Source organism: Asterias amurensis, chromosome 3, assembly GCF_032118995.1.
Source record: "Asterias amurensis chromosome 3, ASM3211899v1".
NCBI lineage: Eukaryota > Metazoa > Echinodermata > Asteroidea > Forcipulatida > Asteriidae > Asterias > Asterias amurensis.
In genome coordinates, this window is record NC_092650.1 from 15,912,540 (window position 1) to 15,932,814 (window position 20,275).

At 38.9% G+C, this 20,275-nt stretch overlaps 1 protein-coding gene across 4 annotated transcripts in view; it reads left to right on the forward strand.

Moving 5' to 3' along the window:
- LOC139934653 (septin-7-like) overlaps positions 1–20,275 on the forward strand; it is a 59,948-nt gene that overhangs the window by 25,016 nt on the left and 14,657 nt on the right. For 2 of the 4 annotated variants that reach the window (XM_071928977.1, XM_071928976.1), the window contains exons 5-8: positions 159–293; positions 7,305–7,422; positions 7,797–7,892; positions 11,106–11,153. In XM_071928977.1, coding sequence (XP_071785078.1) covers positions 159–293; positions 7,305–7,422; positions 7,797–7,892; positions 11,106–11,153 — 397 coding nt within the window. The remainder of the gene's footprint in view (positions 1–158; positions 294–7,304; positions 7,423–7,796; positions 7,893–11,105; positions 11,154–20,275) is intronic. The other 2 variants (XM_071928979.1, XM_071928978.1) reach the window with 1 other exon arrangement.

Consider the following 20,275-nt stretch of genomic DNA (forward strand, 5'->3'; position numbering starts at 1 on the left):
TGAAATAATTCAAAAAAGCTGCCACCTTTTAAAATGAAATTTTCACGGGTTGTTTTATTGCACATGTGTAATGTTTATTATATGATTTAAAAAAATCCAACAATTCAAAAATATACTTTGCCTTTAAAACTTGTCCGTATCCATGTTTTGTTATACAGTTGGCAGCCAATCCTAGACCACATAGACAACAAGTTTGAAGAATACCTAAATGCAGAGGCCAGAGTCAACAGAAGATCTATACCAGACAAGAGAGTACACTGCTGCTTATACTTCATTGCACCATCAGGACATGGGTAGGTACCTAGTGGGGGTAGGGAAGTTGCCCAGTGGGTGGGGTAGATACCTAGTGGGTGGGGCTTATACCTAGTGGATTGATATTGTACTTAGTGGATGTGATCTCCACTGTATACCACACAAGAGGGTACACTGCTGCTTATACTTCATTGCACCATCAGGACATGGGTAGGTACCTAGTGGGGGTAGGGAAGATGCCCAGTGGGTGGGGTAGATACTTAGTGGGTGGGGCTTATACCTAGTGGATTGATATTGTACTTAGTGGATGTGAACTCCACTGTATACCAGACAAGAGGGTACACTGCTGCTTATACTTCATTGCACCATCAGGACATGGGTAGGTACCTAGTGGGGGTAGGGAAGATGCCCAGTGGGTCGGGTAGATACCTAGTGGGTGGGGCTTATACCTAGTGGATTGATATTGTACTTAGTGGATGTGAACTCCACTGTATACCACACAAGAGGGTACACTGCTGCTTATACTTCATTGCACCATCAGGACATGGGTAGGTACCTAGTGGGGGTAGGGAAGATGCCCAGTGGGTGGGGTAGATACCTAGTGGGTGGGGCTTATACCTAGTGGATTGATATTGTACTTAGTGGATGTGAACTCCACTGTATACCACACAAGAGGGTACACTGCTGCTTATACTTCATTGCACCATCAGGACATGGGTAGGTACCTAGCGGGGGTAGGGAAAATGCCCAGTGGGTGGGGTAGATACCTAGTGGGTGGGGCTTATACCTAGTGGGTTTATATTTTACTTAGTGGGTGGGGCTAATACCTAGAGGATGTGAACTCCACTGTATACCAGACAAGAGAGTACATGTACACTGCTGCTTACACACATTACTAATGCACCATCAGAACACGGGTAGGTACCTGGTGGGGGAAGGGAACATGTCCAGTGGGTTTGGCTTATACCTTTTCGAAATAAAAAAAATTGCATCCCCTTAAGATGTTTCCTCTGTTGCCAACTCCCAGGTTTTGATCCCTGGCTACACGACAGTTAGGAATTACAGGGCTTCTTCAAAGATATTGTCAAAATAGGTAGGCCACAACAAGGGACTGGGTAGCTCAAGTGGTAGAGCGCAGGAATGTTCATCTAGAGGTCACAGGCTCAAGTCCCGTTCTGGACATTTTTCTTTGCTCAACCCAAATTTGTATTCATTACCAAGTTTATACAGACCCTTTAAAGCTGTGTTCGCACTGGTTTAATATTTTGGGTAACTTACCAATGACGCTGGGTAACATTTTGACGGGTTAACTTTCCCATCGTCCGCACTTGAATTTATTTGACTCGGGTAAACTTACCAAGACCGTGCGTAAACTGTCCGAGCTGGCCCCCTTCGTAACATTGAATAGTTCGATAATCACCAAAATCTTATTTTAACCGACTCGTTGCGTTTGCGTTGGACTTTCTGGCTCGGTTAAACTGACCTGGCCAATCTTCCTGGGCACCTTTGGCTCAGTTAAACTACCCGTTCGGGTTGGGTAAGTTACCTGGGAGAAAAAATTCCTGGGCTGTTCGCATTGGACTTAAAATGGGTAAGTTACCAATTGGCTCGGTTAGTTTACCCAAGTTAAGTCCAATGCGAACAGCCGTCGATTTCACCAAACTCTTCCTAACTTAGGATTAATCTTAGGACTTAGGACGGGTTCAGTTTCGTATCCAAATACGTAGGACGCATTGAACCCATCCTAAGTTAGGACGAGTTACTCGTCCTAACTCGAGTTAGGATTAATCTTAGCGTTTCGTGAAATCGGCTGCAGGGCTTAAAGGCAGTGGACACTATTGGTAATTACTCAAAATATTTATCATCATAAAACCTTTCTTGATTACAAGTAATGGGGAGAGATGGATGGTATAAAACATTGTGAGAAACGGCTCCCTCTGAAGTGACGTAGTTTTCGAGAAAGAGGTAATTTTCCACGAATTTGATTTTGAGACCTCAAGTTTAGAATTTGAGGTCTCGAAATCAAGCATTAGAAAGCACACAAATTTGTGTGACAAGGTTTTTTTTTCCCCTTTCATTATTATCTCGCAAACTCGAACAACCGATTGAGCTCAAATTTTCACAGGTTTCTTATTTTATGCGTATGTTGAGATACACCAACTGTGAAGACTAGTCTTTGACAATTACCAGTAGTGTACACTGTCTTTAAGAAAGCCTTGAACTGGTAAGATCGGCAAGATTCACACACTCATACCGGAGTGTAGGCCATTATTTACTGTAAGTGGTTTCAGACCTGGGTCTTACTTGACTAACACAATCTGACCTCCATCTTATGACTCAGTCTGACGGCTCTTGACTGTCTACAAAATCTGGACTTGAACTCTTAAAGGAAGTTATCATAATACTAGACTTTTAAAAATACTGCATAGAATCCATTGGAAAATGTGTTAAAGGGAAGGTGCTTGGTAGTCTCTCTTAAAATTAAAGGCAATAAAAAACTATTAGTTAGAAGCCTACAGCAGATTTCGATGGTATGAAGCTATATTTTGAGAAGTATTTCACTTCAAAGAAATGTGGTTATGTGAAAGTGTATTAGTTTCTATGACTCTGAGAAGCGTTACTGTCATGACTGTAGGCAATGTGCTATTGTTTTTGTATTATCATCGTGAATGTTTGCAGTGATTCATAAAGTGAAGCTCATGAGTGTGCAATCTTTCGTTCCAAGAATGCAGCAATAATATTTTGGTTCGTTTTTCAAGCTAACAGTTCAGCAGTAGACTTGCCCCAGGTCCCTCGGGTCCTCACAGGATGTGTTTGTGTTCCACCCTTACTTGTAGATGAAATCAATGAAATACTCAGTACAGTGTTAGGATTTATGTTTGTGACATTTACAGGGCCACGGCCAAATTTCATGGCCTTGCTTTCCATAGAATTCTGCCGTTTACTACCCATAGAATCGCAAACTTTCACACAGCATCGTAAGCTTGGAACTCTGCAGTAAGCAGTGTCTTGAACTAGGCCCTGCTAGAATCTCATTTTACAGAGCACCGTGAGCCCGGAATTCTGTAGTAAGCACTACCTTAATTCAATTTGTCTCTGCTAAGTTTATTATTGAACTATTTTCCAGCTACTTCCGTTCATTTCATATCATTGCAAAAGTTAGTAGAGATTTTTGTTTCAAAAACATTTGGTACTAAGATTATTCAGCATACAAGGATGGAATGGTTGGCTTGTGTGTTAAGTGCTCACCTCTCACAACTATGGCCCTGGTTCGATTCCCAGCTAAGACCTTGTGTGAGTACACATAAAGGGCTTTGAGTTGGTTCTCTCCCATGCTGGTCGCAAGGGAAGTCGGCCGCCGGAGATTCTGTCTTGCATGGGGAAAACTAATGCTGGCTGAAGAAGGATGTTTCAGAAGAGGGCGCTATCAGAAGAAGTTTGTACACAGGTCGCCATATGGTCAGACAGAATCTGTGGGGGAACAGAATCTCCTGCCACATCGGTATTCCTCTCTCTGGAAAAATCAAGCAAGTTTTAGGCTGTGGTCATTGGCCTAAAATGGGTGAAAGGTTTGTTTTAATGTATGAATGTCAACCTTTATCCGTACAAACAAAAATGCGGTGGGCAGGGATGTCAGGTTTCGTTGCCGGAATTCCGGCTTTTTCCAATTTTCCGCGATTTTTTCCGGGGCTCTGTGTTTAATCTGGCTGGGAAAAAGAAAAAAATGTTTTGTTAACAAAGTTCTGTTTTTTTATGGTTTTTTTAATATAGTTTTTTGGTCTGAGGGAGAGGGGGGGGGGGGGGGGGGGGGGCGGTGACCCCTTCCCTTCAAAAATAAATTTCAGGCTCTGAAGGAAAGACCCAATGGCATCCCTGGGTGGGGTTTTCACAGTTGATACTTCATTGTTACATGGATATTTTACCTGTAAAAATTGTGTGACAAGCGATTTGTAAACAGGGGATTCTCTCAGCACCTCTCAAACACTTCTATTTGTTGAACTTTAACTTCAGCTGGCCTGGAAAGCATTATCAAAGTATCCAATGTCAACAGGTTAGGCTAAACAATTTACAAGTGGTCCTAAGGGAGCTTGGCTTTTAAGAGATTCTTTCCTGACCGGAAGAGAAGGTTTTCATTGTAGATGTGACCATGATGGAGGCTGTCTGAGTGTTCTCTTAGTGGGTGGGATTAGGGGTGTGTCGTTGTGGTGGGAGGGTACAGAAGGGAGAGTGATGGTGTACTTACATGTGGATGTATAGGTTTTGGCACAAGAGGAGCCCAATGTCCGAATGGTTGAGGTTTTGATTTTCCTCTTTTTTTCCTTCACTTTCTATGTACAAAGGTATAGGAATATTTTCTTTTTTTTTCTCGACCGGTTTTCTCTTTTCCTCTTTATTCATGGATAATTACTCGCGTGCCAGGAATCGACACTAAGGCTGCTATTGATGTCGTTTCCTGAAATTGGCTCAAAAGTTTTTTTTCAATCTAAAGATATTTTGGATGCAGAATATGGAACCTTCCCTTTAAAGACAACTCTCTCAGAATGGTCTAGCCTCTTCCTCTCGAACTCTACATTGTAATCAACAGAAACAGTCTGGAAACCATAGACCTAATGGCAAGAATGTACTCTGCTTCAGGAACGAGCGAATGTTATTGTTGATGCGGGTCAGATGTTCAATCTGTAGAGACATTGCGCACATACCTGTCATTCCTGTATTATCATTTCTGTCATTTTTACCTGGGCTCCACATTTATACAGACTACCCCAGGGTTATAAAGGTTGATTCACATGAAATATGGACCATGTGACCTCGAACCTCGGATTAACCCATGGCACCCACAGCAATTGTCCCGAATTGGTGCCCTGAGATTTTGCTGCTTTGCCCTATGCAAGGCTTGAACGCAAATTCACATTTCCCTCATCCCCTTACCAAAGACAAATTGTGCCCCCTCAACAGTAATGTTCAATACCTGTGACCTGTAACATTGTGTGGTCTTTCTGCAGGCACAAATTGTACATCAGGCTTTTGGATGAAAACATGAACATTTTATGGAAATTGCAAAGTACAGCTTGTTTCTCTTTTGGGGAAAAAATAACTTTGTTGAGTTGTGTTGATTTTTATTTGGTAATTACAACAAACATGAAGTTAACAATGTGATTAAAGGCAGTGGACACTATTGGTAATTGCTCAAAATAATTATTAGCATAAAACATTTCTTGGTGACAAGTAATGGGGAGAGGTTGGTGGTATAAAACATTGTGAGAAACAGCTCCCTCTGAAGTGCCATAGTTTTGGAGAAAGAAGTAATTTTCCACGAACTTGATTTCAAGACCTCAGATTTAGAATTTGAGGTCTCGAAATCAACCATCTAAACGCACACAACTTCGTGTGACAAGGGTGTTTTCTTCTTTCATTATTATCTCGCAACTTTGATGACCGATTGGGCTCAAATTTTAACAGGTTTGTTATTTTATGCATATGTTGAGATATACAACTGTGAAAGCTAGTCTTTGACAATTACAAATAGTGTCCACTGCCTTTAAGAGATGATACCGGTTTCCTCATTATTCGCAGTTCTGTAAGAAAATACCCTGGAATGTACAATGTTGCCCTTTTACTTAAAAGTGTGATTTGGCCTAGATACATAAGTGTTAGGAAAACTTTTTTTAAATGTGGGAAAACCCCTGCACTCTATAAGGACTGTTAGCCAAATACATATTCAAGGCTCGGTTCTCAAGCGGAATTTAAACCTTGCTCTCACCATCTACATCATCAATCATCGTAGGCTGCTACAACCGCCCACTTCTCCTGGGTTGTGTGGCTGGTGCAGGGGTGAATTTGCCTCGCTGTAGGGTCGCCGCAGTTAGTTCAGCCATGCTGAGGCTCTTCATGGGTGAAAGGCTGAGAAAGAATCCACTGAGCTTTATTTTAACAAATAACAACAAGTTCTTATTCATTGTATACTGTAGCGCATTTCACAAATACCGTATCAATGTGCTTTATATTGGTGCCCTGGTCATTGGGCCAAAAAATAACATTTCTTTAATTTCTCTCAGCTCCCTGGGGAGTATACAGCCCTGAGCCGCTGTGGTGTTCCAAAGGCTTATTAACTAACACGTTGCTTTGGATCGGACGAGTTGGTCTATGAAAAGCGTTTGAAACCGTTTGTTATGTAATGCATATGGTTAGAAAGATGTTTTAAAAGTAGAATATAATGATCCACACAAGTATCACTCAAAATTGCACGGTTTTCATTTTACGTCGCGAACTAACACGGTCGGCCATTTATGGGAGTCAAAGTTTTGAATCCCATAAATGGCCGACCGTGTTTGTCGACGAGGTAAATCGAAAACCACCCAATTTCGAGGCATATTTGTGTAGATCATTGTATTCTACTTTTACAACATCTTTCTAACCATATCGATTTTATAACAAACGGTTACAGGACGCTTTTCAAAGACCAACTTGACTGATCCAAGGCAACGTGTTCCTTTAATGCAGTTTTGATAAAGCAATGGCACCACAAGTGAGATGAAGTGCTATTATTCAGTCATTTCAGTACTCATAACAAAACTCTCCACATTTCCTGTTTAACTGAAATAGTTTCAGTTACATGGCGCTTATTATCTTTGGTTAAAGTCGAGTATTATTTTAATAAGATGTCAAATTCATAAAAGGGTATAATTTTTTAATGAGTTGACAAATCATTGAGCTGACTATGTCTTTAGTTCGTACACAAATGCAAGAGCCTCTAGTATAAATTTATAAGTTAAGTTTTAATTACGGTAGGGTTCGCCCACAGTGGTCGGTGCCGGAAAACCCGCGCAGCACTCAGGATTCCCAAACCACCACTGGAAGAATTTCCTCTCTGTCCAACCACAACACATTTTCAAAATGTTTAAATACCATTTGCAATTTTCTTTCAAGGCTTTCAATGAAATGTAAAATTGGGGGGGGGGGGGGAGGGGACCATTCCCTGCACTTGGACTTGCCAATGGCTAAATGCCTCAAATAATGACTTCTTTGATGTTCTGTTTTGTTTCTTTGTGCAGATTAAAGCCCTTAGACGTTGAATTCATGAAGAGGTTACATGACAAGGTTAATATCATCCCACTTATTGCCAAGGCAGACACAATGACACCGGAGGAGTGCAGAGATTTCAAGAAAAGGGTCAGTACAGAATGTCACCTATTCCTTTGTCTGCAGTGAAAACTCCATGCAAGACTTTAGAATATGATGCCCCCCCCCCCCCTTAAAAAATATTTTAAGGCAATGGACACATTTGGTAGTTACTCAAAATAATTTTACGCATCAAAACTTACTTGGTAATGAGCATTGGAGAGCTGTTAATGTATTATAAAAAATGTGATCATTTTGGTTATGGAACGCAGATGCATCCGTATTCTGTGTGATAACAAACTCATCTTTGAGAAATCAATACCAGGTTGTATTTCTAGTTTTTTTCCCCCATGAACACAGCAGCTATGCACAGATTCTTGCTTGTTATTTGTCTCGGCAATTTATCTCTTGAAATCTCATTTCAGATTATGAAAGAAATTGACGAAAACAAGATCAAGATTTACGAATTCCCAGACGTAGAGGAGGAAGAAGAAAGCAAAGAAAACAAAAAGCTTCCCATGGTAAGTACACTAAGAGAAAGAGAAAAATACCCCCCCCCCCCCCCTACAGATTCGCAAAGCCAATTTGATTAAGTAGGATTTGAAACTTTCCATGGTGGGAGTATAACCAGGTAATGTTAGAGGTAGCACCATCTCTTGTGAGAAGTGCTGGTTCTTAAAAGAACCGGTGGTTGACAATTTGATGTTTTAAATTGTGCTGTAACAAATATTCATGTGACAGAAGCTGGAATATTACAAGTTTTTTGGGAAACAAAAGTAAATAAGTCAACTAATTTACCAATATATTTTTAAAAGTTATGATTGATAAAGGGTTGACTGGGGAGAATATTATTGTTCATGGTTTATTTATTAAAACACTGCAAGACAGCGGCTAGAAGCCGAAATGTACAGTTTACAAAACAAGATAAAAATGGTTGGCAATAAGATGTATCTGGGAAATGTCTGTATCCTTCCACCTCTTTTTCATTCATTTTTGAAGACAAAAAAATTGTATTGAATTTACTCAAATGAGATACTCCTTTTTGTATAAAATAAAAAAAAGGAATGGTGCCAGGATATGAATATCTTTCCAATAAATTTGTGGCTTGAGGAGTCATTAAATTTTTCATTTTTTTAATTATTATTTACAAATGTACACAGGAGAGTTGCAATTACATCTTTATTTCTTTTTCATAATATGACAATTCATTTATCATTTGCAAAGTCACTCATTATTTGCATCTCGCAGGGTTATTTATCTGTCATGTTTTTAGTCACAATCATTTTACAAGGATTTGCTTCCTGTTACTAGAAAGAAGTATTTATTTCTGCTTTCATAACCTGCTCTGTGAACTTTTGTGAAACTTTTTATTACAAAAATGAAACAAAAACCCCCAGAAAAAACAACCTTATATGGTATGTGGAAGGAAATGCACGAAGAATATCAATCAGTATTGAGTTTGGCACAGGGATCAGGTGTCTGCGAATTGAGTGTTGTAAATGGAAACAAAACACTGGGCTGGCCTGTTTCAGAGCATAATGTAGAACAAAAAAGTATTAAGCTTTAGTTTTTAATTACCTCTAAATATTTTTTTTTTTTTTTTTTCAAGTCGGAATGAGAAATGTCACACTTATATCTTTTTTTTAAATTTGGTTTGTTAGTTAATAAAAACATTTCAAAAGTAACGGCCAGAGGTCGAATAGAACAAAATGGTCAAAGGAGCAGTACTTAAAGCCATTGGACCCTTTCGGTAAACAGTGTTGTCCAAGGCCCACACTTTGTGTACCACAACTTCTATATCAAATAACAAACCTGTGAAAATTTAGGCTCAATCGGTCATCGGAGTCGGGAGAAAACAACGGAAAAACCCACCCTTGTTTCGCCGTGTCATGACATGTGTTTAAAATAAATCCGTAATTCTCGTTAACGAGAATTTATATTGTTTTGCTGTTTTCTCAAAAAGTAAAGCATTTCATGGAATAATATTTTAAGAGAAGTCTTTCACCATTGCCTTCTGTAAACCCTGTAAGTTATTTGTAAATCTGTGAACTTTTTTTTTTTTTTTCTGAACCGAAAGGGTCCAATGGCTTTAAAAATCTGGGAGAAAAACAGTTTTGGTAAGACATCTGCTCTAGCAATACAAAGGTCAGGGGTGCAATATCCCACCCGTGTGATTTGCTTGTGGGTTTTTCCACAGAGCTTAGGAAAGTACCAAGTAATCAGTGCTTAAGGGTAAAAACCAAAAACAATTGTATAAAAAAGTTGTTTCCATTTTCTTTGTGAGTAAAGACTTTCTGCTAATGGTTCTACTTCTACTTTGTTAGCACCATTGATACCTGTTCCCTTAAGCTCCGGCTTATATTTTATTAATTTATTACTTCTAAATACCGAACTACTTCTGCTACAATGGCGGCGATAATTTAATATTTTCATGCAGAGTAATTTCTTTTAGCACGTGCTGTTTATCTGACCTTTCACCCGTTGCAGTGATTTTTATTTTTAACATTTTGAACAAAAGTTCCATAATAATATTCCACATTTTGAACAAGTTCATTAACCTGCTTTTGAATTTCACAGAGGTTCATCTTTGCACCCGTTTGTTTGCCTGCAACATTTTTGCTGACTCTGCCATTTCTTGTTTTTCCCCTTTTTATCCCCTTACTGTCACACCCCCTGCCCTTCACCAATACCCCAATTATGACCCCTAAACCCCTGTGTGTCATGTACCCATTTTCCACCTGTACTTTTACCCACTACCTTTCCACCTAAAAAATGTTATCTGCTTCTATCCCGTTACTTACCTCGCCCTATAACCCTTTCCAATCAATACCATTTCTAAAAAACACTACGGTTTCCTTTCCCCCCTCACTGCTCTTCTGACCCCAATTTCTTACCCCAAAAACCTATCCCCCTGACCCCTCTCTTCACCCTAAACCACCGCCCTCCCTCTCCCAATAAACAATTTTTGTCACTATAATATCCTTTATTTGTTTGTTTCTGGATCCAACCATCATTCCCTGCCCATTGTGCCCTATTTGTTCCGCGCCTTGTCCCAAATCTCTGTCCTTTACGCCTGCCCCGCACCCCTGCCCTGAAAATCTGCCCTATTCCCTTGCCCTTTACCCCTACCTTGTACCCCTGTCCTGTATCCCTGCACCCTGCTCCCGTGCCCTGTACCCCTGCACCCCTGCCCTGTACCCCTGCACCCCTGCCCTGTACCCCTGCACCCCTGCCCTGTACCCCTGCACCCCTGCCCTGTACCCCTGCACCCCTGCCCTGTACCCCTGCACCCCTGCCCTGTACCCCTGCACCCCTGCCCTGTACCCCTGCACCCCTGCCCTGTACCCCTGCACCCCTGCCCTGTACCCCTGCACCCCTGCCCTGTACCCCTGCACCCCTGCCCTGTACCCCTGCACCCCTGCCCTGTACCCCTGCACCCCTGCCCTGTACCCCTGCACCCCTGCCCTGTACCCCTGCACCCCTGCCCTGTACCCCTGCACCCCTGCCCTGTACCCCTGCACCCCTGCCCTGTACCCCTGCACCCCTGCCCTGTACCCCTGCACCCCTGCCCTGTACCCCTGCACCCCTGCCCTGTACCCCTGCACCCCTGCCCTGTACCCCTGCACCCCTGCACCTTGGTCTCTCATTCCCTCATTCCCTGCCTCCATTTGCTCCATCATCAACCCCCCCCCCTCCCCTCCTTCCCCTTTTGCCTCATTCTCGCACTTTACCAGAGGAGGAACGGACCTAAAGATAAAGAGCACACCCCAAACAGTTTGAAGGTAGTGTGATTGCACGTTAATAACCGTTTGTGTTCTGGCCGAGTGTACTGTCTTTTCTTCCCCAGAGTAATAATTCCGGCCGTCAAGTTTCTGTTGTTTAAAGCGTCCATTGCTAAGAGTAAATTTTTGAAGCAATGAGATACTTTTGTGCAATGATTTTTCACAGTTCTCCCCACAAAAAAAAAGCAGTGACAGTGACAGCTAAAAAAAAAACAAGGACAACAGGATACTTTCACATAGTGTCGGAATAATACTGCACTGTGTGAAGGGCATTCCATACTACAGACTCGAGCACTACAGTACCACACACAACTTCAAAGCACTGTGAAAATACCACGATGTACCTTTCAAAACTACTCACAGGTTTTGTTTTTTTGTTCTGCCACCAAGTTGAGGCAAATAATGGACTTTAAAACAACACAAATTTAACATGTATGAATATTACTCTGTGGTTATGTAAACATTTGGTCTGTTTATAAACTAAGCACATAAACTTGACTGTTTGGTGTGGTTAGTTGTTTACTCAGTGTCGGATTAACAGCGTGTGTGTTCTATCAACTGACTTGCATTTCCACTTGCATTAAGTTAATATGTCTAGAACTTGACAAGTACGATGGGAAATCCCGTTTTTGTTTTTGAATTCAAGCCCAGGTTTCGCAGGAAACATTAGCAGTCTATTATTATTTCTAGGTGATGATTTCTAAAAAAAAAAGAATCGTCAGAGCATTATTAGGGTAATTTCACCGTGACTCACAAAACATTGAGCACAGGTGTCGGAAATCTTGTCTGAATGATTCTGTTAATGTGCATGGGAACCGATATGGTTTTGTCAAAGTCCAGTCAAAAGAACACAAACAGCTTTTGGGTGTAACAACAGTATCTGACGATAACCCTCAGTGTGCCTTGCATACCTCGAATTGTTTTCTTGGTGTTCAGTTTGGTTTTGGGAAAATGTGTTCTCCAGTATCTTGTTGTTCTTTTCTCTACTGTTTGTCTTAATCAGTTGGTGTCATGTTACTTTGTACGATGGTCCTATGAGGCTGTTGACAATGGAACTGTCTGTAACACTTAGTGTGTATTTCTCTTTTAGATAACTTTCTCAGCATGCATGGGTGTGTTTTAGGTTTGCTCTGGTTTTTTTTTTTTTTGGTGCTTGGAATATTTTTAACTTGCACTTGGTGATTTCATTTACTTGGTGTGATGAATAAATTTGAGGGTTTTCTAAATGTGTTGCACTGCATGTTACGGCCTGTTGGGGAATGAATGATGGTTAATTAGATGGAATTTAATATATAGATGAGGATGTTTATAAAGTAGTCTACTAGACCAAGGTTTGGAAGAAAAATGGAATTTGGATTAACACAACAAAGATCGCCACTCCCGCCCCCCAATTCTAACCTTGATCTACATAACTGGTCAGCCATTATATATTAGAATTGCGTACCCACCAACTTTGTTCCAATTTCATGTAATTTCATTTGACTGTTTGTACATGTAGCGCTTGAGCAGCCAAGAGTTTCAGTGTTACTTCTATTTTCATTTATCCTATGCTGGAACCATCATCTGATACAACCATCAAAATAAAAACTTTTGATCTTTGAAAACGAAAACATGTTCATTTTCGCTCGTGTGTTCTGGCACTGCTCAGAATTTGTGTATTTTTTTATTCCAACATGGAATATTCACCCCTGAAGTGAGACATTCCTTTTTTTTAATGTTTTCAAAACACTGTCTTAGATATAAATATCAAGGGATTTGGGTTTATTTCAAACTAAGGTTGTTGCCGGTTCAGTTAGTCCAGGATTATTCAAAACATAAAAACATGACTGAACTTTTAAAACTAAGGGCTTTGTCAGTTCAGTTAGACAGGATTAACCATAGCATAAAAACATGACGTAACTTTTAAAACTAAGGGCTTTGTCGGTTCAGTTAGACAGGATTAACCAAAGCATTAAAAACATGACCAAAGTTTTTAAAACAATAATAATAATAGACAGTAATTATCTAGGCCTTTTCAAACAAGAAGGGGCATCCCAAAATCCGACTATGCAGAGCTAAGTCTGAAATTACAATACCCACTTTACATTCAATTCAATTCAATTCAAGAAACTTTAATCATCCTTTGCAGGCAATTACAACGGCAGACCAGCTCCATATAAAAATATTAAGAGAAATATACAATATACAATAATTTAAAAATCTAAAGAATCACTTGACAAAATGACAAGGCAGATTATGTACAAATGGTTGAAACCACAACATGTATCCATTTAGCATTGTAGAGCCTTGTAACAGTTTAAAGGCAGTGGACACTATTGGTAATTGTCAAAGACTAGCCTTCACAATTGGTGTATCTCAACATATGCGAAAAATAACAAACCTGTGAAAATTTGAGCTCAATCGGTCATCGAACTTGCGAGATAATAATGAAAGGAAAAAAACACCCTTGTCACACAAAGTTGTGTGCATTTAGATGGTTGATTTCTAGACCTCAAGTTCTAAATCTGAGGTCTCGAAATCAAGAAAAATTACTTCTTTCTCAAAAACTAAGGCACTTCAGAGGGAGCCGTTTCTCACAATGTGTTATACCATCAACCTCTCCCCATTACTCGTCACCAAGAAAGGTTATATGCTTATAATTATTTTGAGTCATTACCAATAGTGTCCACTGCCTTTAATAATAAGCTTTTGTGGCGCAAATTAAATGCAGCCAACCATGCCAGAGACACCAAAATCTACACCCAATGATTTCTTCATTTAAAAAAAAACTTTTAGGGCAGTCTATTTGCATCAAAAAATATCCTAAGAATTTCAGAATCTCACCAGCCCAGAGCCATTAATTTGTATTCTAATTATAGACTGGTTTATGAAATATGTGTAGAACCATCACAGTTGCATAGACCACTTAATATAAAATATTCACACAGCCAGTATTAAAGGTATCAATACAGATTGGTATCGAAAAACAAACAAATATTGTACGATTTTAGTCTGAAAGCTTACTGGTTATGAATTTCATACGAGAACCATGTTTTCTGTGAAATATTTCCCTCTGAAAAGAAGTCACTGAAAACCTTTTTTTTTTTAAACTGATAAAAAAAAATGCCATCAAATTGTTGTACTCAAGGCCCTTATTTTTGTAGCCCAAACATCACTTCACACCCGTGGCCAGGTACACAATTGTTACATGTATTTTGTGCGTTTTTTGTTGTTCAAATTACATCATCTGTCAAAACTCACTCTGAGGAAAACAAATAAATGTTAACAATAACATTTCTATGAAAACTGTGGGATGCAACTTTAAAGGCAGTGAACACTAATTGGTAATTACACAAAATAATTATTTGCATAAAATCATACATGGTAACGAGTAATGGGGAGAGGTTGATGGTATAAAACATTTTGAGAAACAGCTCCCTCTTAAGGAACAGAGTGTGCAAAAAAGAAGTAATTTTCCACGAATTTGATTTTGAGACCTCAGAATTAGATTGTGAGGTCTCGAAATTAAGTTTCTGAAAGCACACAACTTCCTGTGACAAGGGTGTCTTTTCCTTAATTGTTATCTCGCAACTTCCAATTGAGTTCAAATTTTCACAGGTTTGTTATTTTTATGCATGTTCAGATACACCAAGTGAGAAGCCAGGTCTTTGACAATTACCAATAGTGTCCAGTGTCTTTAATACCAGTAGAGAGATACGTGATAGCAAATATCACAATATTTGCACTTCATCTCAACACAGTCGCATCCCATCAGCTTCTGTTCCCAAGCCATGGCCAGGAGTAACTGACAGGGCAATAACTCATCACATTCCTCACAAAATTCCGATCCACAGCCCCACTGTTTATTTGTCCCTGAAATTTTTTTGACAAATAAATGTTAAGAGCTCTTGGAATCTAGCAGCCTAGCGAGTTTGCTTTCAAGCATTTTATAATGACACTATTCCCTCTTTGTGATTGAAGTTTTTATTGGCTGTTTTTGATGTCGGCAAGTATCAATCCTAATGTATAGTGAAAAAGTGAGTCCCATTTCTACACTTTTATTCTCTAAGCTGTTTGCATTGCATGGAAATGACATCTGCGTTCACATGAACATGCCTAAATATGGACACATGCAAAATCTGATTTGTTGATTGATGGCATATAAATATATCCACACAGTGTTAAAGAGGTGGCATCGTTGTTACATTCATACAATTTACTCAGCATAATACATGTTTTAAAGAACACTGTGAGCAAGCCTAGGTTGGACTGTGTGTATTAAACAGTGGCAGGGATCTGCCGAGGAGTTGTTAAGTAGTGGGAAACATATTTTCCATAGATCATGGAAGTGTCTTGAGCATCTTTTTAGGCAGATTTTGACGCTATATGAATGCTCTTCATTATAAATATTATTATCATCAATTCATCAAAATAGACTCAAACCAAAGAAGTAGTTTTTATAAATTCATTTGTTTGTGATTATCATAGAACCCAGACAATTGTTAAGATAGAAAATTAGGTAAACTCATCTCTCTCTTGTACTTGAGCCTCAACGTATCGAAAGCTGAACAAGCAATGATAAATGATCTCCGGCTCATTTCCTGTTTATGTTCATACCAACCTGGAATGTCCACCCCAAGTCGAACATTACCTGAAAGATAAACACATTCAGTGGGGTGTATTTTTATAGTGTATATTTGTTTAAACACACATTTATGTTCTTGGTTTTGCTGCATGTTTAAAATGCACTCGGTTTACCGTTACAAAACAGATAATGAAAGAAGTGCCTAACTTTTTACAGAACATTTAACTTGACTGTATTTATGTTTAGGGTGGTGTTCCTTGAAGGCAAGGGACGCTATTGGTAATTACTCAAAATAATTATTAGCATAAAACCTTTCTTGTTAACGAGTAATGGGGAGAGGTTGATGGTATAAAACATTGTGAGAAACAACTCCCTCTGAACGACAACCAGCTGGGCTATTTAAAAAAAAAAAAATCTATAATCGTTAAATCTATCATTTTTCTGTTAAAGCCAGTGGACACTATTGGTTATTACTCAAAATAATTATTAGCATAAAACCTTTCTTGTTAACGAGTAATGGGGAGAGGTTGATAGTATAAAACATTGTGAGAAACAACTCCCTCTGAAGAGATGTAGTTTTTGAGAAAAGTAATTTTCCACAAATTTGATTTTGAGACCTCGGTTTCTAGAATTTGAGGTCTCAAAATCAAGCGTCTGAAAGCACACAACTTCATGTGACAAGGGTGTTTCTTTCTTTCATTGTTATCTTGCAACTTGAACGACCAATTTACCTCAAATTTTCACAGGCTTAATGTTGTATGCTTATGTTGAGTTGAGATACACCAAGTAAGAAGACTTGTCTTGAGATACACCAAGTGAAAAGACTTGTCTTGAGATACACCAACTGTGAAGACTTGTCTTTGACAATTACCAATAGTGTCCAGTGTCTTTAACAGAGGCCATGACCTTTGTTTAATTCCAGGCCAGGGAGCTGATTACAATATTCTCTTGTGCATGCCTTTGTTCTTGTTTACTTCCCCTCTCCCATTTGTAAATTTTTTTTCATCCTATTAACCCCTTGCACTTTCTGCGAATACGAAGCAAATTTTGACGTCACATGGCTGCTTTTGCAGCAAATGTTTTGCAGGAATTAAACAGTTGAACTGTTGAGAATTATTCGTTGCGAATTTGCGACGTCAAAATGTGTATTTGCATTCACAGGGAATATGAACTGGGCTTTAAACATGCCTACCATCTGCCATTTTGTAAATAAAAATGTACCTAAAAAAGTTCACCCCGTCAAAATGATGAAAATGGTAGGCAGGCATTTTGCGTAGTGTGCGTTCACGTCTGCAAGGGGTCAACAATTGGTTTAAAATAAGCTTGTGATTGTTTCCACTTTTAATTTACCTCACACACTTTTTATGTAGACACTGCCCCCTCTCCCTTTCTGGGCCCAATTTCATAAAGCCTGTAAGCACAAAGAACTTGCTAAGCACATATTATTCATGCTTAGCAAATTTAGGATACCAGCTAAAATACCATACATTTACCATTGTTGTGAGTGGCACCCCATTCATTACTTGATTACCAGAACTTTCTGCTTAGCCAAATTTTTTGCAAACTGAATTTTCTGCTTAGCAAACGTTTTCTGCAAAACAGCTTTATGAAATTGGGCCCTTGTTAGACCTATTTAGCTTCCCAAAGATTCCTGTAACCCTTATGTATCGATTTCAAAAATGTGATTTTAAAACAAAACAATTTCACTCATCCTAACTCTTCTTTTCGTTTCGGAAATATCAGCATCTACGACAAAGGGTACATTTTTCATCTCTCACTGTCAGTTTTACCTCACATTAATTTCTTTCCTTTTCTTTTTTTCTTTCGTGAAAAAAAAAAAATCACTCACTCCCAACTTCAAAAGCGTGTAAGTAGCTGTGCAGTTTTGCCGTGTGTGTGTGTTTATGAACGCCATTAGTTGTTAGCACCGTACAAACCGGTATCCATGTTCTCAAAGCTTGTTTGTCAATGCACTGCCGATCCTCCCCTGTTTTGATGCCTCCATTCGCACTTTTTGTATTAGTCAGATTAGGATCCTTATACTCAGCATGCACAACAGTCCCAAACATTCACAAGTCACTTTTCAAAATAGATTTATTTATACATTTTGGAAGTGGGAACCTCAATTGCATGGAGCTGCTTAAACACAATAAAGTAGTACCTGTAAACCAGTTTTGCTAATACAAAATACCGATACTAGCCAAAATACCATGTCACACATGTGTGGCTTGGTATCCTGCTTAAAGGCAGGGGACACTATTGGTAATTACTCAAAATAATTATTGGCATAAAACCTTTCTTGATGACGTGTAATGGGGAGAGGTTGATGGTATAAAATATTGTGAGAAACGGCTCCCTCTGAAGTGCCACAGTTTTTGAGAAAGAAGTAATTTTCCATGAATTTGATTTTGAGACTCAAGTTTAGAACTTGAGGTCTCGAAATCAACCATCTAAACGCACACAACTTCGTGTTGCAAGGGTTGTTTTTCTTTCATTATTATTTGCAAGTTTGATGACCGATTGAGCTCAAATTTTCACATGTTTGTTATTTTATGTATATTGTTGAGATACACCAACTATAAAGGCTAGTCTTTGACAATTACCAATAGTGTCCACTGCCTTTAAACACAATAAAGTAGTACATGTTAAACAGTTTTGCTAATACAAAATACAGATACTAGCCAAAATACCATGTCACATGTACCCTGTGTGGCTTGGTATCCTGTTAGAAGCAATATTATCTGCTAAATTACTTAGGGTAATGTTTTTGAATTATTATCCTTATCGTGAGGCTAATCACCTAAGATGGTTGGTACAATTTAAACATCTTTTCAGTCGGTTAAGTGTTTTGCATGATACCCATTGCTTCACTAAACGTTTTACCGTTTGATGTTACCACGCTTTAATGGATTCACTGTGTGCTGTTTTTGTCTGAATATTGTATGTGTGTATGTAAAACCTAGACATCGGCTGGAAGTACACTATATAGGACAAGCTTAGTCCTGATGTGAACTAGCAACAGTGCCCAATTTGTATGGCTCTGCTTTACTGTAAGCAAAGAATTGGCGCTTATGGAAGCAGGGAGTTCCATGCTTACGTTAAGCGTATTTCACATGTGCCGTCTTATTTATGTAGTTTGCTGAGCGAAATCATTCCCTGCATGTATTTAAATTAACTTTGGCCCAAAATAATGGCTCATTGGTTGTTTGTCTGCTAGTGGTCCATCTCATATCAAGTTTGTTGTTTGTTTGTTTGCTTGTTTTTTTGTTGTTTTTTGTTTGTTTTGTATTTTTTTCATTTCAAAGCAAAGCTCTCAACCATTCAGTGGTCTCCAGTTCCCATCCACCTTTGTAATATATTTCATCCCAGATAGAGTGTCACCATTGATAAACAGGCCTGGGGTGGATTTCACAAAGAGTTAAGACTAGTCTTATCTCGAGTTAGGACCAGTTACTCGTCGTAACTTGGGAATAGCCATACATTTTTCATATCTCCTAGGACTAGTCCTAAGTTAGGACTAGCCATACGTTTTTGATATCTCCTAGAACTAGTCCTAAGTTAGGACTAGTCCTAACTCTTTGTGAAATCGACCCCTGATACTTTATGGAGGCAATGGCATGGGGCATCCGTTGAGTATCAGGCCTGTTTTTGTACACACATTTTTTTTTACTTGGGTTCAAAAGAGATGCTAGGCTCAAACAAAAATTGCAAAACATACTCCTCAGTTAACCTGTTTTTGTACACACATTTTTTTTACTTGGGTTCAATAGAGATGCTAGGCTAAAACAAAAATTGCAAAAACATATTCCTCAGTTAACCAGTTTTTATGATGTGTTAAAGGAGTTCGGGTACTTTTTGTAACACATAACACAGTGTCCACAGATTTACATTAAACTTACACTGTTTGAAGATAATGATAGTAGAAAGCATACCTTAAAATATTAGTTGCTGAGGTGCTGTAGTTTTATAAAAATGAGTAAAACAATGTCATGAAAATATGTTTTTACATGCGTAAATATTTTTTGTCTCGTGATCACAGAGACAAAAATTGTTTTTGAGACATTATTTTATTCATTTTTCAAAAAGTACAGCACCTCAGCACGTAATATTTTCAGGGAAGCTTTCTACTATCATTATCTTCAAACTGTGTAAGTTTAATGTAAATCTGTGGACGTTGTGTTTTTTGTCCTACAAAAAGTACATAGACCCTTTAAGTAGTTCATGTCAACCAATCTTTATGCTAAATGGTTGACTTGAATTGGCTGTGAGTTAGTAACAGCTGGTCCCAACTGTCAGCTGTCTAGCCAGAGAGTTTTTTATTTTGTTTATAAATAATGCATTTGTTTGGCACAGGTACATGTAGGAATGATGTATTTTACCTGAATTCATGCATTTTTTAAGCCTGTCCAGACAAAACAACAACAGCAACAAAAGCTGTTGTTTTCTTTAGTTACATGTATCAAAACTGCTCTCTGGTAGGATACTGTTCTAACACTTGTGTAAATATTCCAGGGGTCGATTTCACAAAGAGTTAGGACTAGTCCTAACTTAGGACTAG